This window comes from Symphodus melops (assembly GCF_947650265.1).
Source record: "Symphodus melops genome assembly, chromosome: 16".
In the NCBI taxonomy this organism is placed as follows: Eukaryota; Metazoa; Chordata; class Actinopteri; order Labriformes; family Labridae; genus Symphodus; species Symphodus melops.
In genome coordinates, this window is record NC_136706.1 from 8,852,903 (window position 1) to 8,873,832 (window position 20,930).

Genomic DNA, 20,930 nt, shown 5'->3' on the forward strand with positions numbered 1-20,930 from the left:
TACGAAGCAAGTGAAGCAGGGTCACTGATTTCAGCACAAACAGATCTGCATGAAACAATGCCACGGTAACAGAGAACAGGAAGAGGAAACGAGGAAATGTATCACCAAGAGGAAACAGAGAGGTGTGTCAGAACTATTTCAAAACGATGTAAGAAAACTGCGTGAACTTTAAAGCGTTGGGAGGAAGACGCCTTGTTTCGATTTGCCACACAGTTTCAGCACTCTCTTCCTCTGTTTTTTTTCGTGATTTAAATTCTTGTACCGATTTTATCTGACTGCTAACTGAGTGTTGCCAACAGCTTACCTGAGTTCAAGCTTTCTTTTTGTCTTACCCACCAACTGAAAACTGTAGTCTTGTTTTTAAGATATAAAAGGGTAAACAGTCCAACATTGTACCTTACTTTGTATCTGTTGTGTTAGTGATCTCATTTATAATTTCCTTTCTTAAACTCCCTTTATAAAGTCTTCTGTCTGAGAGTTTATTTTTATTTAATTTAATTTTTTCAATTAATTAAGTCTCGAAAAACATTTGTTTCATGTGAATCTTTGCTTATGAATGAATGAATGAGCAGTCTGTTTTTTTCTGGGGCCTTTGTGAAGCACTGCAGAACTTGTTCCTTGTTCTTTTTATTACTGCTGTTGTTGTCTGTTCTCTCTCTTTATCAAAAAGCATCGCAACTTAAATCATACATCACTGTTTCTGTGGAAGTGTTCATATTTGTCTGTTGTTTGCCCCCAGGGACAAACAAAGTTATTTTTTTAAATTGAATTGAATTGAGTCCTCTTCTGTAACTGTTTTGTCATTAAAATGTTTGTTTTTTAATCTCACCAACATGTCATGGTTTGGGTTTGTTATATTTTAGAGTTTTGAGTTCCTTATATTTCTTAGTTTCAGTCTTTAGTGTTTTCCAGAGTTTGAAGTTGTAGTCTAGTCTTCAGTGTTTCCCGTGTTTCTTTGTGTCCTTCTCTCTTGTCTGTAATATTTTTTCCTGTGCTACTTGTATGTTATTTCTGGTGTGGTTGCTTTGGTCTTTAGTGTTTCCCTGTTGCCTGTAAGTTTATTTCCTGTGTTATGTTTTAAGTCTAGTCTTTGGCGTTTCCTGTTTTATTTTGTATATCTGGTTTTGGTGGTGTCAGTGATGGTTTTTACTTTCTACTTGATTACTTTCTGATCTTGATTACCCTGATTGCCTATATAGTCTCTGTGTGTTCTTACCCTCTTGTCGGATCATTGTCTTTTGTTGGTGCAGTTTGTAGGTGTCTTTGTCTCTGGTAGTTCTGTCTGTTGTTTGGAGTTTGTCTTTTGGTCTGAGCCTGTCTTTTCGTCTCCCTGCTCACTGGAATTACTTTGGTTTTGCTCCTCATGAATTTTGGACGTTTTGGATTTATTTAATTAAGTAAGTTTTTATCTTTGCCTTTTATTTAAATAAATCTTTTGTTTTCTGCATTTGGGTCCTCCTCCCTGTTTTCTGCCCACACCCTTGACACAACATATACAATGGAAAAAGGGAATAGAAGAGTCTGAGATGACGCCACTGTAGAAGTGAATGTACTCCAGACAGGTAGAAGGTGCTGATCCAGTTACTGATTGCAGCCTCTTGTACTGTATTAGATTGCATTATATAGAACAGATGTTATCAAATGTTCGTAGTCAATTGTCCCTAATGCATCCAAGAAGTGTAGCGTCGCGATAACAGGAATTTAGAAGAGGAGGGCAACATACAGAAAGATTGTAACTGATAAAAAAAAAGATCCACTGAAGATCTTATTTTATTTATTTAAGTGAAATTGAACGAGGAAATCCCATTAACTTCCCTTACGTTGTGTATCGTTGGCATTACTGCACAGTTCTGTTTACTCAACTGCACATAAACCTAACAGCAGAGGGCATGTTTGAATTCTCACAAGCTGTATGATGTTCAGTGGCAAAAAATGGTGAATGAGGTGATGAGGGGCAGGCATTTCTATTTTTTGCGTTGCCCTTTTTTTCTTGAGCCTTTTTTTTTGGAAAAAATGGTGAATGTCTCCATAAAGCTTTTAACACAGTTCACTATGTCACTGACTTTAGCTTTTGATTGATAATCTCTGGCCCCTGATAAGTGACTGCTGCTACTGTAGCTATAACTCAATCTGTAGTAATCCATACAGACAGGTCTGCAGGTCCCCTTATATAAATGAGTGGTTGATCCTCTGTGCCATTAGATAATACTTCTCGCCTAATGACGGCCCGGATTCCGAGTCTACCTCTGACCATCCTCTGTCTGCTGCTGCTGCTGCTGAGACACTTACATAATGCAGAAAAACAATCAATGGAAGGACATTAACAATGATCAGGAGCACACTGTGAAGGTGACTGGTCTTTCATTAACTATCTGTCGCCTGGTGGGACACTTGATGGGAGGTAATCTCTCTCTGTAAATATATCCTGTGCATTGAGTTAACTACCTACAGCTCACCTACATATGCACTGAGACAAAATCAAAGCCAGCTACCATTTCATAATTGTTGGATTTATTTCCCCTTACTTTGGCTGTTTGCTGATTGTTACTCTGTAGTGTTTATCATTTAGTTGAATTTAAAAAAAAAGTGTGTGTGTGTTTATGCTGCTGCTGCTGTTATGGACCAATGAGAGAGTCCCTCCAATTGGCGCCTGTAGCTCAGTCTGTTTGGAGCGTTGGGATCTGGAGGGTTGACAGATCAAGTCCAGGTCCGGACCGAAGTATGGAATGTGAGGCAGGCTGATGGAGAGAGGTGCAATGCCTGGGTGCCCTTGATTAAGCACCGACCCCCATTGCCGAGGGTCTCTTTCATGTGCCGCCCCTCACTCTGAAATCTCTCCATTAGAACGTGTGTGTGTGTGTGTGTGTGTGTGTGTGTGTGTGTGTGTGTGTGTGTGTGTGTGTGTGTGTGTGTGTGTGTGTGTATTCCTGGCCTATGTGTACAGTAAGAAGCATGCTCAATAACAGAGAGAGAAAAAAAAAAAATCCCGTCGCAGATAAAGAGGGTCTCAGTACTTAAGAGGTGGAGGTTGATGAACAGTGATCCTGAGAGAGTCACAGACAGTAACGGGTATCTATAATGTTGATCTACGCTCACTAAAAACTGAGTTGCACTTTTAGATTACCACAGCAATAGGACTGTCTAATCTGGATTATAGTGTTTACTAATCTTGTTAAGTGCTGCTATAAAAAAAAGCTTCACCCATTGTAAAACAGTGTGGCACGATGAGCAGTCTCTTATTACAGAGATGCACGAGTTGATCAAATAAGTGCCGATCTTATTAACAAATAGATAACACTTTCAAACAGCCAATATTAGTATTAAAAACAAGCAAGCCAAACCCCAACAAAGACCAAAGCTATGACAAGAAACAAACATAATGCATAGAGTCATATCTGACCGGGACAGTTCATCTTAATGGACAACATGAGGTCTTGGAGGAAGAAAAATATGTCAAAAACGTCACCAGCAAGACTGATCATTTCTTTATTGTAATTGTTGAAGCCTTAAACCGCTGAGGCATGGGAGGTGTTCGACAAAGTGATTAACAGCACACTGCAGAAATAGTCGTTAATGCTTTCTAAAATTCCAATATTCACAGTGAGTGATACATTGACTGTTAAAAGTTTTTTCCAGAGAAAGCCTGCCAACACACGTTTTGATCCAAATAAGCAAAGCTGTAGGAGGTAAAGCTTTGTTAGTGAGGGTTGTTGCTCAATCGGCTGGTTGATTGATCGGTCGGGCTCTATTACAATTCAAATGGAATTATTATGTACAGGAATTTATTGAGGACAATTTCCAACAACCCAAGCTGGTCAGTGCTTTTAAAACGCTGTCTACCGTTAAGTCATTCAGACATCAAGTCTTTAAGCTGAAAAAAAAAAATCAAAAGAATTCAGTTAGTGAGTGTCAAAACCCCCCCCAAAAAAACAATATCATAAGTGTCTCAATACACTCAACAACTATATATTTATTTACAAAAAAGTGTGGCATGTGCGTGTTGTGTAATCGCTTGTTTTTAGGCACCTCACTTTCTGCTGCACCTTGTGTTCACAATCACAAATATTGACCTATTGGAGATTTTAGATCACTCAACAAAATGAGAAACACAACGGCGGCAAAAAAGTAAAAAAAAAAAAAAAAACCTCATTTGTATGACTTATTTTTCTTTTCCTGTTTACGTCATATGTGTATTACCCCCCATCCATTTGGAGAAACCGCTGTTACTGTTAATTCTTGTCTTCCCATTTTCGTCTTTAACTTTTTTTTGGGGGGGTTTCGAGCGCTCATGCATAATCAGATTCTCTGGGATTACATTTCGAAGATCACTGCCTGTCCTTAAAAGCACCATTAAGGCAGAGTAATTCGTGAGTACAAGCTTTTATTATTAAAACGGATTTTGGGGCCTGCGTTTGTCCTCTTCACACCTCGGAGGGGATCACGGAGGCGACAGACCATTCTGACAGTAATTGGACGGTTGATAGTTGTTGTGAGGTCACCTCAGGAAAAAGAAGCAACCTAACAGCACTCTCACCCACACTAGAAACTCAAATACAATGACTGACATTAGTACACGTCAGTGTTCGGCCACTGATTGGACTCACTTGAGGCACGGAAAATATTGCAAACTCTGAAGTGAGATACACCGTTTCACTGCTTCGTTTAGGAGCAACGTTAGACTGTCAAATGTTCTCGCTTTAATCGTCACGCTCTGTGCGATGAAAAGGTCACACCAGGATGCTGATAAAACAGGGTTTCTCATCCAGCACGCATTATGAACACATCATGTCAGGATATTCATCATGTCTTTCATCCATTACTGCAGCTCTAATAGCACAGACACATAATGCATTACGCAGCACAACACAGCAGCACTTAATTAGCTTTAAAATCACCACTTAAAAAGAGTCAACAAACACTGAACATAACGGGCAGAATACAAAGGCTGTTTAACTTGCACTGAATGGCGTGCTGAGTGTTTTTGAGTTTACCTACTTTACATGCTTCCTGTGGTCACATTTCAGATTTGCTTCTCCGATAAAGTATACAGAATTACTGAAAGCTCCCTTTGTTTAACTTACATACAGAACACAGTTCAGCATTGTACCCATGATACTAAATGCCCCTCCTGGTGAATCAGCTGTTCATCACCATGCTGTAGTTTGACCTAGAAATGTAATCAGCGAGACCCCCAAAAGACCTCAAATTGTCAGAGGCAAAATAAATATTAGCCTCCCTGGGTTCCTGTGTCAGAATTCATTGACTAAGAGCGAACTGGTTGGAAACGAGCGCGTATTGATAGGTCTGTTTCCCATTCAAGTGCAATGACCCAGAAGTGTAAAGGCTTATCCTTCACTTGCTAGATAGCATCCTGGCCGAATCTTCGCAGAAAAAGACCGTTTCATAAGTCACCGCGTCTTCTGACCTGTTTTGAACCCAGCCAAAACCCCAGTACCAGGTGTTATGACGGCCAAACAAAACAGGGCAGATTTCACTGTTCAAAGGACAAATATTAGGGGCAACAGAGGAGGCGCTGCAGCTGTCTGCTCAGTTGTGCATGAGATGATAAACACTGAGAAGCTTTTATCTGAGTGCTTTTTCTCGGTATTCTGCTCCCACAAGGGTGAGCAGTAAACAGGTCTGATATTGTGTAAAGGTGTTGTTGTTTTTTTTTTGGTTTTTTTTGTGCTTTTGTAAAACTGCTGGAATTCTCAAAGCGCCCAATAGGAAGCAGCAACAAAGTGGGCAGTGTCACTTTTCCCACATTCCATGTCATCTGTCGCAGCATCTGGTGATCCTGTACAACTGTGCCACTGGCCATTTTCATCACACTAAAGAGACAAGAGAAAGAGAAATCAATGCCGCTGAATAGAACTTTGCACAACACACACAATTTTCCTGCACTCACATTAAAAACGGTGCATGATGTCGCTTGTGTTTCCACGTTGAAATAGCATTGCAGGATTTTGACACTGTGTCGCCTAAATGTTTTAATCCGATCAGCTGAGCCTGTTCCAACATTCCCACACAATGAAACCAAAAGTAACACACGCCGACCTCATGCACGAACACACACCACACACTGGCTTGATCGATTGCTTTGTGCTATATGAGAGCTGTGTGTGATGGGCAGCCAGCAGGGGGATGGGTCAATGTGCTGCTGCTGCTGCCGCTTGCTTTCTATCAGTCTTTCTGTGCACTCTCATACTCTCTCAAGCACTGGCAGCAGCTGCTTACTTATTACTGTTCCGTATGAGAGAATCCCAGTCCAACTTGGGGATTAGGAAAGAAGTCATTGAGCTGATCTGTTTAAACCTTAAGCGTGGTGGATTTTTTTTTTTTTTTTTTTTTCAACAGCAGTTTTACATGCCTCACAGCTTCAGGGGCTCTGATCCTCTCTGTCAGTCCACTTCCAAACACCCCGTGGAGGAGACGGGGCTTCACTCTGCGGATAAGGTAAAGTAGCTTGAAGTTTATATGTATATATATAAAACCTTGATTAAGTTGACTCGTGGTGAACTGCCTTCTTACCGCTTTGCTTTTATAAACAATGTTTGTTTACAAGATGCTATAAGCGTGAAAAAAAAAAATAGGCAGAGAAACTTTACAAGTTAAATGTTTTTTTTTTTTTTTTTTAATGAGCTTGAATCTACAATTCTACTGGAACATTTTTTCTAATTTGCTTTACTGATGTCTGTGTCGTTTATTCAGAGGAGATGATTCCTTGATACGGTAAACGCTGTCACTCATGTTTTTGTTGTCATTATAGATCTTGCTTCATCGTAGTCTGTCTAGACTGACCACAGCAGGTTCTGCCCTGTTTAGAAGTATTCAGGTGTGTTTATATGAGCTCATCCACTATTATAAATGTGTTCCTTGGTGTTTTCAGTAAGGGGCCTATATAACCTGATGCTTCCCCCCTTGCCATGCAAAGGGCAAACACATCCTGATTTGAATATTTCCTCATCATCAGCCATGAAGGAGGAGAAAATCTTCAATTCACTCACTTGTTGATTGTATTTATTAAATAACCACAAAGACATTTGAACAATTGATTTTAGTACACGGAGCAGACAAAGCACTCTCATGTCTATCAAAGCTCATTGATTTAAAATCGATCCGTTTGCTTTCCATGAAAATGAACATGCTATAGCAATTTATATAAACACCAATCCCTCCCGGTGGGGAAGTGTTCCTAAAAAGGTGCATTTCACTTTCAGTGTGAACAAAGGCCCCATCAATTAGATATGCATTTGATTTACAGGACTTTAGTCTTTCAAGAGACAATGCTTTGATAACTAATGAGGGGAAACAAGAGGTGACTGAGAGTTTCTCTGACGCACACGGCTTCAGTGAGCACAGCAAGAGCTCTCTGATTGGACCTGACACACTCCCTGCCCATGTCTTCTTCACCCACTCTACGCTCGTTCTTAAATATTCAAAACAAATGTTTCATCTAGAATAGAAGTCACAACACTAAATCTGGTCTCACCAAACGCTTGAATAGTATTTCTTGCATAAAGTTACAAATATTTTATGCAAAAACACCAAAAACAGCATGTTGAGATTACAAAAGATGGGCTCCCATATTTCTGCTGTATCTATAATGTATCGCTCATCTTCATTTAAATCAGCAGTGGACACAATCTGAAACATGTAGTTCTCAAACAAATGATTAATGTGATACATGACAGATGTTTTATAGCCTCTCTGGAGATGGATGTGGCAGAGAGCATTGTGCTGTCAGTCTTTATAATGCAGATTAAATGCAGACAGGAAGTGGTTTAACATAGGCCTGATAAATGCTGTTAATATTGCGTGACTCATTGTGCACTCCTGATTCCATCACATTAACAAAAAATAGAAATCCTCTTAAAATCATTGCGGCAGCTGAGCAATGGCTGCCTGGAGCAGCATGCAGAGGTTTAAGTGTGCATTTCCATCCCAAAAAATGACTTCATATAATCAAGTGTTTGGTAAATATTTGTAAGAGATTTACAGCATTTTGGCCGATGAAATCAATCCACTTTTAAACGCTCTAAAAGCAGTTCAATATCTGACTCAGCAACTCCCCTCTGATCAGAAATTCAAAGCCAGCTTCATTGTCATTACACTCTTACTGTCATTACAGTAATACTGCACGAAGTGATTGTACCATTAATGGTTGATAATTGATATCAAAAGTCAGTGGATGTGTCTTGTAAAGTTGTTGTAAAATGTAAACATAAGACTTTTCTAAGGCAAAAGAAAAGTAAGTAAAAAAATAGCTTTGACTCGCCTTGAGTCAAATCAACCATAACACAAATGATGCAAATATTTCAAACTCTTAACCTTAAGAATGAGTTCTTAAAATACATTTACCCCGCTACAGTTCTCACCAATAGAGAAATTAGGAATTACACCAAACTGTTTTTATTTTCAGGACATATAAAGTTTTATTTTAAGTTTATTTCTGTGTACGTTGGTTAATTTTCAACACTGGAGGTTGCAGCTTGTTCCTTTTAAAACATAATAGTACATGTTGTACTAAGTCCTATTTTCTTTTCCTTTCAGTGAAATTTCAAAAACTTTTAAGGTTTAGCAGTGGACCAAATACATCTGGTTGCTGATTACAATCACTGTTGAGCACGAGAAAGATCCTTTAAGTCCTTTGGCAACATTCTCTCACTGACAATAACAATACCAACATGAAGTTTTAATGTTTACCTTGATCACTCTCACAGTTTTGAGTGAAAAGTGCTAAGGCTGCTTAATAGCACAAACAAATATATAGCCTAAATATAATCATATTTCCCTATGTATGATCAAAGTATAATTGACATGTGAAACATTGAATTTTTGATCACAAAGAAAGGGATCGTCTAAGTTTTATCAATTTGTCCAACAAGGGAACAGGAATGCGATTTTTTTTAAGGGCTTGGAAACCAGCGACCCCCCCAATATTAATGTGCTGAACACATATCAAAGTCATTCCTCCAAAAGCTCCCAAGTAACACATCAATGTGGTGCACGGCCAATTTATCCTTAAGGTCCATTGAAGCAAAGGTCAGCCACGAATGGTTCAGCAAAAACAGTTTAGTAGCCAGTCCCACGGCGACATTTGAGGAAACTGCAAAGAATCCCCAAAAACTCACATTAGAATTCCCATTTTTTAAAGCACAAATGAACACGTTTGAAGCCTGCTGTAAAACACTTTTGGTGTCAATTATGTAGCTCGTTTTTCTCTGGGAAAAAAATCTTCACAGGGGCCACATTTGTTATGACTCATCTGTTTTACTACATGAAGTTATGAGAGTTGTGCACACAACTGCATGATTAGCTGTGTAGTTGAGTTGACTGCCAGGAGGGCGAAACACCAGCGTCAACTTCCTCTCTTTACCTGTGATTAAATTGATCTTAAGTTAGTTTGACTAAGTATTTTTAACATGACGACCAACATTGTTTGGCTTAAAAATGTCTCTTCATAACCCAATGGGTGACAATATTAAGACTATGTCCATCTTTTATATACCCATATTGGTATAAAGTAGCCCATTTGCCTCTATGTACCGTACAGGATTCATCTTTTACACATTGAATCTTATTTAGTAATATTTATTAATTGTTTATTTGATTCTATCTACCAACCAATAGACTGACATCATCTTCTAACCCCAGTGATACCTTCTAGCTAGGAAAGGAAGATAAGTCCAACAATTTGTACAATCTTACAAACAAAGAGACACATAGTAACTTACTTTTCACAATATTAGCAACAAGTTGAAAACTATCAATAAACATGATCAAAATTTAAAGTGGACACAAATGCACAGAAAAACAAGTTTCTATTGCAGATACAATCTGTGTATGACATTGCTTTTTATATTAAGGCCTCAGGAACTTGCAGATCACAGTAAGTACTATGACCCACTAAACTGTCAAGCATTATGTAAGGGAAGCAGATAGGAAGATTAGATGTGTATAAAAGTTGTTCAGACATTCTGTTCAAGAAGTAGACCATCTGATCCTGACATCTGTGTATATGTGTATGATTTTTGTCACAGAAATGGAGCGGGATCACGGATTCTATAGGCAGGTGGACGTCCACGACCACGCTCACTATATCGTTGCCTTCTTTGTCCTTGTGATTGGGACAGTGGGTGTGACGGGTAACGCGTTGGTCATGTACGCCTTCTTCTGGTAAGAAAAGAGGTCTTGATGATGAGTGGGCTCGTCTATCACTGTCAATAAGATCTGCATTGTTCAGAAATGTGTAAGTAACTGGTCCTTTTGATAGTCAAACAACTGTGCAGATCTTTTGATTTCACAATGCATCCTGCCTTAAGTCCTCATTAAAGCCCTTTGTTATATGCCGACCCTAATCTGGACCAAATTTTGTTTCAACCAACGTAATCTTAAAACCATCCCAAGCTTAGAGAGTTGTTGCTGAGTACCATTACAAAATAGAACTACATTGGCCGACGAAGAGAAATATGCTTAAAAGGTTATGTGCTACAAGTTTTGAATTCCATGTAACCTTAATTTTCATGTTAAAAGTCAACGTCTAATAGATCAGTCCAAGGGAAAATATTGATAGGGTCTGAATAACCATTATATACCTTTCTCATAATCATTTGAAGATCACTTGGACCCAATGTTACATAAAATGTTATACAATATTCAGTTTCATTGTAAATAGCAGAGACTATTAGGATTTGTTAAAAAAAAGAAAAAAGAACTGGCTTGCATTATTCCCATTAGCAACATGGTGATGGATGAATTAACCAACAATGGCACCGTAGGATGTACATTAATCAAGTCATTCAATAAGCCTCAGTTAGCATCATCACGTCCCTGAACGGTTCCAAATTCTGAGAAATGCAGGCGAAGGGCATGGTGGCTATTGGGAGCATAGTGGTCTACTGTTCCATTTCTTTTAAAGTTTTTTAAAACAGAGAAAGCTCAAAGAAGTTAGCCTGAGGAATATCGTTTCAATCAAACAACCCTACACATGAAATATTCCTTTTGGAATCGTAAAAGTGTGTCAGTTCAGATCAGGCATCTTTTTTAGCAGCAATGGGAAAACACTCTAAATACAAAAGTAAGAAAGCAACGCTGTAAACAAAGAGAGAAAACAACAAAGGCAGGATTAGGAAAATACCAAAACTACAGATAGAAAAGAAGGTCTTCAAATGTGTTTCTAGTCATTAACTTGCACTCAATTATTGTGCTGTAACTGTGGTATGATTTCAAACTAGAGGACGGTGCTAAGCACGAAGAACAGAAAACACTTTTCTCACACGCACAGACAGAGAAGACTGCACAGCAGCCTGTGGGCATTCAATTCCAGGAAGCTGCTCAGTGGTATCTGACTCTTCTAGATTAATCAATGCATTCATTCAATACAAAGCTACTTGATTATTTACACAGGGAGTAATAAACTCTTGGCTTCCAACTAAACATAAAAAAGCTAAAATAACAGTATGCAAGCTTACGTTAATCCAATCAACACCTGTACTGCGCTTGACTTCAGCCAATGCAAAGTCTCAAGGAGGTGAAGAAGTTACATATTCCTCGAGTTACAAGTTTCCCAAACACTTTTTTTTTATAGTCAGTGTCATCATGATTAAGCTAATTATCAGGCATCCTTGTCTCATTATTTTCCAGCCTAAAAGCTACTGTCTTTCTTCTTTGGTGTTATAACCTGCGGACAAGAGCTGCCTCACTCATGTGTAATAATGATGTGTCTGATCTATATTTGACATTGCTGGGAGCAGCATTTTGGGAGTGATGTCTTAATGATGAGTTGATAGACACGCAGCTCAGAGAAGTTTCATTTCACTCTTCTAATGTGATTTTGGCAAAACTGGCTTTTTTATAAAACACAAATCAAGAACACAACGGTCTTTATACTCAGTTCTTCAATTCAACAGATAGAAAAATACAGTTGAAATGATGCTCTGAAATGCAAAAGCATTGTGTGTGCAGCATTAGTATACACTCAGTATACAGAATACACAATGGCTAGTCCCTGGTGTATAGTAGAAACAAGTGTGAGGTAAAATCCTGGGTCGGACATGTTTCCTGCATTAAGGTCCAGCCTCTAGTGATCCACAGCTTTCTCAGAGGTCGCATCACTCCATCTCACCTCTAATCACACTCGGTCCGTGCACAGCTACTCACCTGCTTCTAAACACACAAATACACTCCAACTAATTTGTCTGTGCGATGTTCGCTCTTTTGGGATTTTTTTACAGTCAGTGAACAAACAAAGGACAGCGACCCAAAATGGATATAGATTAGTCAAAGCTCCATGAATATCTAAAGTCATAAAACTGTAATTAGTTATTAGAAATGTTATCCCTGGTAACAGAGTTTCCATAAAAAAAGGTAGAATCTGTCATCAGGGGTCTAGATTTAAGTTTGGGACGTGTTTCTGATTCCATTTATAGTACATTTAAAATCAGAGTGGAACTGACCAATCACGTATAAAGAGTCAGAACACATTTCACTGTAATGACATTTGGGCTCCTATCTGTTCTAATTTATTTATCTCTATACATAAAGACAACAACAATAACAATTCTAAATAAATAAAAAAAATAAAAAAACTCTGCCTGGCTGTGTTCAGCTTAAGCCAGACCATGTTTAGATTCCCTGACTTCCTGGAACGCAACCAAAACTGTCAGTCAGACCTTCCTTCAACAAACAAGCATTTAGAAGGTTTTTTTTTTTCCTCTTGAAATATGACCTGAAATAGCTTGCATTTTTCTTTTTACAACTGCACAACAATGTTATTTTTTAAAACACAACCCATGTTATTTCACAAGAAAATAAAGGTTTTTTTTTTTATTCATACTGCTGACGTAAACCAGAGTGTAGCCTCTGCATAGTGTTCCCCTATGAGTGTTCCCCTGGGGGATACAATGAACCAGTAAAGGATAGTGTGAATTTTGCTTTGTGATCAGAACATGCAGCCTCTTCACAAGTTGCTTTAACACACGAGAAAAGGAAAAGGGAAGTATTAGGTGGAGGTCTTTTAACCCGCGGAATCACTGAAAAGTTGGCCATCGTTCTCAGAGGCATGTATCACTGTTAGATGATAAACTAAAGGGTTCTAAGATTGTTACAAATGAAACAAGTTATTAGAGTATCATTGTTGCATCAATTCAGTAGGAGCATATTCACCCTCCACCTGTGTCCTATGTCAGACTATGTGTGTTATTATAGTCACTGTATGAAAGTAAACTGCTCACTGACACAGATTACACTGACAACGACACAGGTGTACACCATCAAAGGTAGCTTTGATGCTATAAATAATTAGTATTCTAAAGCAATCATCCGATACAGGTTAAACTAGATGTAGTTGATGTTCAGATTTAACTAGTTAGAACACAATAGGAAAACTGAAAACAATATGAGTCCTTCAAACAAATCGCCTCACATCTGTAGGAGCCTGTTTTGAAAAAAAAAAAGTTTTTGTTAAGATTTGCAAACAGCTGCTGATACTTTCTGAGAAGAGCGTGTGCAGTGAGATATGGCATGCTCACGCACAATATAGAGTATACACCATCACCCAAATTAAAACATGAACATCTGTGCCCCATGAAGCATTAAAAAAAAAAAAAAAAAAAAAGACAACATCTGCACCCGAATGACTACTAGTTCCAAACTTATTATTACTGGATAAATAAACTTTTCTTGTTCATATTGCTGGGTATCAGGGGTTTTAAGGAATTTTAGTTTAATATTACATTGGATCAGATTTGATGTGTGAACCTGCTTCAACAGCTGGTGGCAGATCGTTTTGGTTGAGATAAAAAGAAGGAGCGTAAGGTCACACAGAGTAAACTGGTTTTTAATGGAGAGTCTGACCTCTAGAAGTGTCCACTGTAACAAACTCCTCTTCATTAGTTGTTAAAAGGAAATAAATCACTGTCTCGATAACTCGTTTGTGCAAAGCTGTAGATGAGTCAACAAGGGAGCCAACCATCCAGCTGTTTTAAAAGTGTGCTTCTGTTTCTCTAGTTTTCCGCAAAGGCTGCAAAGAGTTTAGATATGAAATCTTTTTTTTTTATCTGACACTGCTGTTAGAATAGCATCAGATTGTAATTATTATTCAATTATTAAAAGTCTTCTATCGTCAAATTTCTACAAATCGCAACACAAATACAAATACCCTTGAAAACGAGGTGATGCATCTCAAGGGGCCTATCCCAATATATAATAAATTTCAACAACATACAAGCGTTTCCACTGATATCCAGTAACACGAAGTGTGTGAACATGTACTGAATAACAATGAAATGTTTTTCATTGTGTGATGGCTATGTTTCTTAAAGTTACTTCAATGAAAATCTGTGTCAGTCAATCAGTAAAGTATCTACAGTAATGTTATTTTGAGCCCATTGGATTTGAGACTTTTCTGTCATCATGTGTTTTAGTAACAAGAAGCTACGGACGGCGCCAAACTATTTCATCATGAACCTGGCAGTCAGTGACTTCCTCATGGCAATCACACAGTCTCCCATCTTCTTTGTTAACTCCCTCTTCAAGGGCTGGATTTTTGGGGAAACAGGTATTTATCTGTTCACATTCAGTTCATAGAGGACTAACAGTAACATTAGTTTTGAATTTACACCACTCAGCCATAACGTTATGACCCCTTACAAATGAATTGAATAACATTGATTTTCTCTTTACAATCACACCTATCAGTAGGGATATGTTAGGCAGCAAGTGAACATTTAGACCTCAAAGATGATAAATTGAAAGCAGGGTAAATGGGCAAGGTGACAATTCGAGGCACTTTGATGAGGGCCAAATTTAAGTTCCGATGGCTTGACTACACGGTCAAAGAATGTCCAACTCTGCTGCTCTTAAGGGCCGTTCTCGGTCTGCAAAAATGATTCAAGAACAGGTCGGGTGCCAAAAGAGCTCATTTTGGCAGAAGAACACCATAAGGTGGCATATAGGAACAACACGAGAGTTCAAGGTGTTGACTCAGCCTGACAAATTCCCCAGTAATAAATAAAGCAACAAGTAAGACTGATCCATGGAGGCCCCAGCCTCGCAACTTCAATTACTTAGAGGTTATGCAAGTCAATGTCTTGTCTTGTTTTACCCTGAGCTGATGGGAGGGGCTCCAACACAGACTCCAGCAGGTGGTCAGGTGGGAAAAAAATCCCCTAATGTGATGGCTGATCTGTGAATTTGGGCCGTAATTTCAGTTTTTAGTATCTCCAATTCCCTAATTGTGTGTCACTTTAGACTAGAATCTCAGGCTGCTGTTTATAGTTTACATTATGATCGATTTATCTATCCATTGAGGAATTATGGAGGGAGGATTTTTTTTTCCGTTTTGTTAGAAGACCCCCTGATGGAAATTAGTGTGACTTCATAAACCAAACCTTCATCAATGAAGCAAAAAAAGTGTAATTTGTAGTCCTGAGCAATCCAACCGCATGTCGAGTAATTTTAATTACGAGACATGCACATCGATAAAATGCTTACCCCTTTTTCTTTTCTCCACAGGCTGTAAAATCTATGCATTTTGTGGAGCTTTATTTGGCATCACTTCTATGATAAACCTTCTGGCGATCTCCATAGACCGCTACATTGTCATCACTAAGCCTCTGCAGGCCATACAGTGGACCTCCAAGAGACGCACTTGCTACATTATTGTACTGGTCTGGCTGTACTCACTAGCCTGGAGCCTTGCACCATTATTGGGCTGGAGTAAGTTACTCATTTTAATGAACTATCCTTGTTTTACAGTTTTAGGACCGGATTTTGCTTTACTCTCTTCATCATTTTCTGCGAAGGTTCGTACATACCAGAGGGCCTGATGACCTCATGCACATGGGATTATGTGACATCTACTCCGGCCAATAAGAGTTACACATTGATGCTATGCTGCTTTGTGTTCTTCATCCCTCTGGGCATTATATCCTTCTGTTATCTGAGCATGTTCCTGGCAATCCGTCGTGCCAGCAGGTAAACTCATTTATATTTGTGTAACTGAAAATGCTGCTTTGTAATATCAAACTTAAACAGCGTCATACCATATCAAAGTGTAGATTTAATTTCACATTTTCAACGCAGTTCTACAATGTCTGTCAGTTTGTGCTGGATTTCATAAAAGAGTTATTTCCTTTTATGCCTCTTAGATCATATCTTTTGTGTGCCCATGAGTAGCTCTATCTATCGGACTGAGGTAGATTTTACTCATTTGCAAAATACCTACCGGTACATTTAAGACAGCCTCTGAAGTCTAAGTCATTCAATTTTAGTATCAACCGTTGGTCAACTTCACCAATAAACTTAATGGAATAAATGTGAAAGCTATATTTCACTAATTATGAGGCAATGAGAATAATATGTATTCACTTTGCTTTGATGCCTGTCTTGTTTGTTAGCTACCCTGATTTGCTTTCTGACACTTCGTCATAGCTTCTGCTTGTATGGCTTAGTTGGGTCAACAATCATGCAGAGACTGTCAAAGATAACAATGTACTGCTGAGAGTAGGTTGACAACCTATGTCCAAACAAAGAGCACACTATTGTGGACAACACAAACACACCTTTAAACACACAGAAACACAGACTACACACACTACACAATAACCACCAATGACTGAGTGACAGCCGTACAACACAAATACACCCCGTGTTTCCTTAGCTCTTTACTCTCTTTCTGCAAATGTTGCATTCTTTTTCAGACTTTGTTTATTTTAATGCATTTAGCTACTTATTACACTCACATGTTTGGCTACAAAATCCAGCTCTTCCTTCTCTCCATCCTAACAGAGACTTGGAGAAGTTGGGCTCTCAGGTGAGGAAGTCTGCCCTGATACAGCAGCAGTCCATCAAGACTGAATGGAAGCTGGCCAAGATTGCCTTTGTGGTCATCATTGTGTTTGTGCTTTCCTGGTCGCCCTATGCATGTGTCACCCTCATCGCCTGGGCTGGGTAAATATACAGTGTGAAGAGGGCTCTTTGATGCATCGATCTATTTTAATGGTACTACTGCATTTCTCATGTTCCGATTACTTGGTAGACCCTGGAATTTAAACATAAAACATAAACAACGCTTGCCTGCCCTGCTGAGCTCATTTCAGCCATTAACCATGAACCGCCTTCCACATCCTGTATCTTTTTAATATCTTTATTTATGGCATGATGGATTCCTGGAGAAAAAGGTCAAAGGTTCATGAGATAATACAGTGTCCTGAATGTCACAGGTGATTCTTCTTTTCACAAACGCATTACATCTTACAGATATGGAAGCATCCTCAATCCATATTCCAAAGCTGTTCCTGCTGTAATAGCCAAGGCATCTGCCATCTATAACCCTTTCATTTATGCCATCATCCACTCGAAATACAGGTGAGTGCAGTAATCCGACAAATCAGGAATCCAAGCTTGGAAAATAGAGGTCTGGCTAAGAGAATGATATTTTGTCCAACAGGGACACTCTGGCAGAAAAGGTCCCCTGCCTTCACTTCCTGGCCCAGGCACCCAAGAGGGACTGCCTGTCTGTGTCCCAAAGTGAGTCGTCCTTCAGGGATTTAATGCTGAGCAGACAGTCGTCAGTCTCCAGAACCAAGTTTCACAGAGTTTCCACCATGTCTACGACAGACACAGTGAGTAGCTTCTGCATTCCTCTCATTTGCAAATCAGTATTTTAATCTTTTACAGAAAAAGTAAATCACTTTAAATGATGGAACAAGCAAATAAGTGGTGGACGTTTTTGGTTAGAAGAATATTTTCTTTCAACCCATCAACCTATTTAATTGACAAATTGCTGCAGCTATATGACTGAATTGCCAATATTATTGCTCATGGGGCCAATCCAAGAGCCAGTGAAGAAGCTGCAGCTTCATATTGTAGAAGTGTTCAACAATGGCAGAGGTTCAAATTTGGAACACAAAATATTCTCCATAATTATATTTGATATGTCAATACCTACAGTTAAAAAAATACCTTTAATAAAGAGAGCGGCCACATTTTGAGGGGGAAGAAATGTATTATAACACATTTATTGTGTATTTTTTTGTATTAGTACCAGAATCTAAAGTGAATGCACGTCATCAAAATGAATCATGTTAGTCAATTCTTACCTTTTCTGGGTGAATGTGCATGTATCTCTTGTATAGATTTGGAGTGATGTGGAGCTGGATCCCATTGGCCACTCTCTGAAGTCCAGCTATTCCCTGGGAGCTCTAAGGGACAAAGAGTACAAATCATTGTCCAAGTCGACCAAGGACAAGGGAAGCCAAAGCATGGAACAGGTAAGGTAGGTGCTGCCCATTCCATATGTTGAATTCAAACGTTCCTCATGCCAAACGCCTTAAAGCCGTAACATATTACCACAGAAAAAAAGCCCATGACATGTACATCAATTTTACCGTTTATTCTGAATTCTGTTCAAGAATCTCATCTTAGAGCGAGGCTCATTGAACAGGAGGAACCACAACCTATCACCTAAGACGGGCAACACCGGGATGCCCTTAATGTGGGTGGTAAGAAACGCGAAGAATACTGAAAGCTGGAATGATGAGACGAAAGAGGACGATCGGGACCAGCGAGGGAGCGATGAAAATGGACAAAAAGAGATACAGCAAATACAGAATGAGAAAGATGACAAAGACTCAGAGATCCTCATCAAACCAGACTCTTTGGAAAACACTGTGAACTCCCATGCTATTATCAGAGCCAACTCAAGGAAAGGCTGCCCGGAGCATGGCTATTGTGAGGAAAAACAGAGCAGAAAAGGCAGAAAGAAAGAACGGTTACTTGATTTGCAGACTCTGGACTGTCCTGCCCAGCTGTTCGAGTCTGTGCAAAGATTTCTCTCCACAACACCAAGAAGCTAGATGTTTAAAATCATTTATCTATGTGGATATTCTGTGTAAACTGTGTTACGGCAGTGTGAAAAAAATGTTTGGTTTTCTGTCCAGGAATGTTAAGATGATCTTTTGAAGCTGCTCTTGAGATTCATTTGTACAGTTTCACCAAGCACTGAAACCAGATACATTGATTTTGATTTTTGTGGAATCGTATACAGTATTTTTTTTTTTTTTAACTAAAAACCTTGACACACCTCTCCTATTCAGGTATGCTGCAGTTAAGAAATGTGCTGTTTCTGTTTTTACTGCTAAATCCAAGTGGTTGATATCAACACAGTCATAATTCATCACATTGAAACAAGGGAAATTCTTGTTTACAGTTCCAGAATTCCTCATGTTGTTAGCACTTCCAAGTGCCAAGAAGTAACTGCACAGCAAATTATTCTTTTTTTTAAACCCAGCTAAATCTATCAGTTGTTGTGAAGAGACCAAAGAAAGTATTTTGTGAGGAATCGAATTTCATACGAGTGTTTGACTTGTAACCTAAATATAATATACACTGGGATTAAGTATGACATTACAAACAAAGTTCACATTAAAACCTGTATCATACCATCTGTCACTTAAAGTCATTTTAAGTTACATAAACAAAGACTTTCTTTCAAGCACTGCAGTTTGTTATTTCCTTGATATAAAGCCTTTTTAAACCAAAGTTTCTGAAGATGCCGCAGTAAATTGAAGTTGCCAGACTAAGCAAGTCATAAAGACACTATATATATATTATACTGTGTTTAGTTGGAATTCATTCACTGTTAAGATACATCCTAAAAACGCAACAATGAATCATGCATAGCCCTTTCTGGAATAGCAGCTACACTTACACTGTACATGTTCTTGTAAACATTCAGTACTTGTTGCCCTTGGTGCTTCTTTTTTTGTTGATGGCATAAATTGTTCATATCGGTGCTCAAGATTATTTTTGTTTTTATCTGACTTCCTCAGATTAATGTGCCAACTTGCTCTAGCCATGACATACTGATGTCATATACATTGTGGTCATTGTCAGTTGTGTGATGAAGCATTTTGATCAACATTTTACACATGATAACGAGTGGTTTTAGTGCTTATAAATACAAATATTTAGGCGATATAGCATATGTATTGTCTACCTTCCAAAAAGTACAACAGCAAATCATTAAATAGAGTTTGTAGTGTTGTTGTACTTGAAATCTAGGGACCAATTTTTGAAGGTCTCCGTCTCGTCTCAGAATCAAAAGTATTTTAACTCAGTCTTGTCTCTGCCTCAAACTGGGCGGGCTCGGGATTTTATATATATATTTTACACGATCGATCTAAACCACTATTGATATGTTATTTTTCCATGTGCTCCCTTTTTCTAAAAGAGGGATTTACATCAATTCACTCATAAATTCGTTTGTATCCTTCTGTTACGGCCGAAACCTACGTAGTGCTGCGTTCTAAGTGAGGAAAAACGCCAGCTGTACACAAGATGATGATTTTTTTTGGTGATATTTATATTCTGGGTCTTGGCCTGCCTTGGTCTTGTGTTAGTCCCTGAGCACTCTGATCTCAGGCATATCTTGGTGTTGGTTAGTTTGCTCTTGACTACAATAGTGTACTGTAGTGTTCATTAGATTTGGATATCTTATCAGAACCTCTGTTAAAAAAAAAAAAAAGTTAATATATTTTCCACTTACACTATCCTGCAGATCACATTCATTTTCTAACTAGTGTCAGGACGTGGTTTTTTATTAAAACAGAGTGAATAGAATAAAAGAGTGAAGAGGAAGAAACGATTCAAAGAAAGAAATCTAGGCTAACAGATGTCGCGCGCTGGATTTAAAATCAGGACACACAATACATGTGCACTGAACACAGTCCATTAATAATATGGATCTGTTGAGTACATGACTATGGTCACTGCAGGGGGGGTTCCTGTTCTACTTTATGCATCCTATTTCAGTCTTACCTATATTCTCATGTGCTCACAATTATCTGGAGTGGCACTTTAAAGTGTGCTCTTCCTTCAAATTCAAATAGCAAGAAAGTCCTGCGCTGAACTGTCTTTGAACTTTA

General features: G+C 38.6%; 1 protein-coding gene across 2 annotated transcripts; it reads left to right on the top strand.

Annotated features, from left to right (window-relative positions):
- Positions 1-1,237: 1,237 nt before the first annotated feature.
- On the top strand, positions 1,238-19,498 carry opn4xa (opsin 4xa). Of its 2 annotated transcripts, XM_079363913.1 has the most exons (12): positions 1,238-1,397; positions 6,358-6,456; positions 6,770-6,835; positions 10,044-10,179; positions 14,427-14,560; positions 15,517-15,720; positions 15,807-15,978; positions 16,792-16,953; positions 17,263-17,370; positions 17,453-17,627; positions 18,141-18,275; positions 18,417-19,498. In XM_079363913.1, exons 4-12 carry the CDS (start codon positions 10,046-10,048, stop codon positions 18,858-18,860), a joined length of 1,668 nt encoding a protein of 555 aa, XP_079220039.1. In that variant the 5' UTR covers positions 1,238-1,397; positions 6,358-6,456; positions 6,770-6,835; positions 10,044-10,045; the 3' UTR covers positions 18,861-19,498. The 2 variants fall into 2 exon arrangements, with proteins under 2 accessions (XP_079220039.1, XP_079220040.1); XM_079363914.1 differs by lacking the exon at positions 1,238-1,397 and having other exon boundaries at positions 6,260-6,456.
- Positions 19,499-20,930: the final 1,432 nt, after the last annotated feature.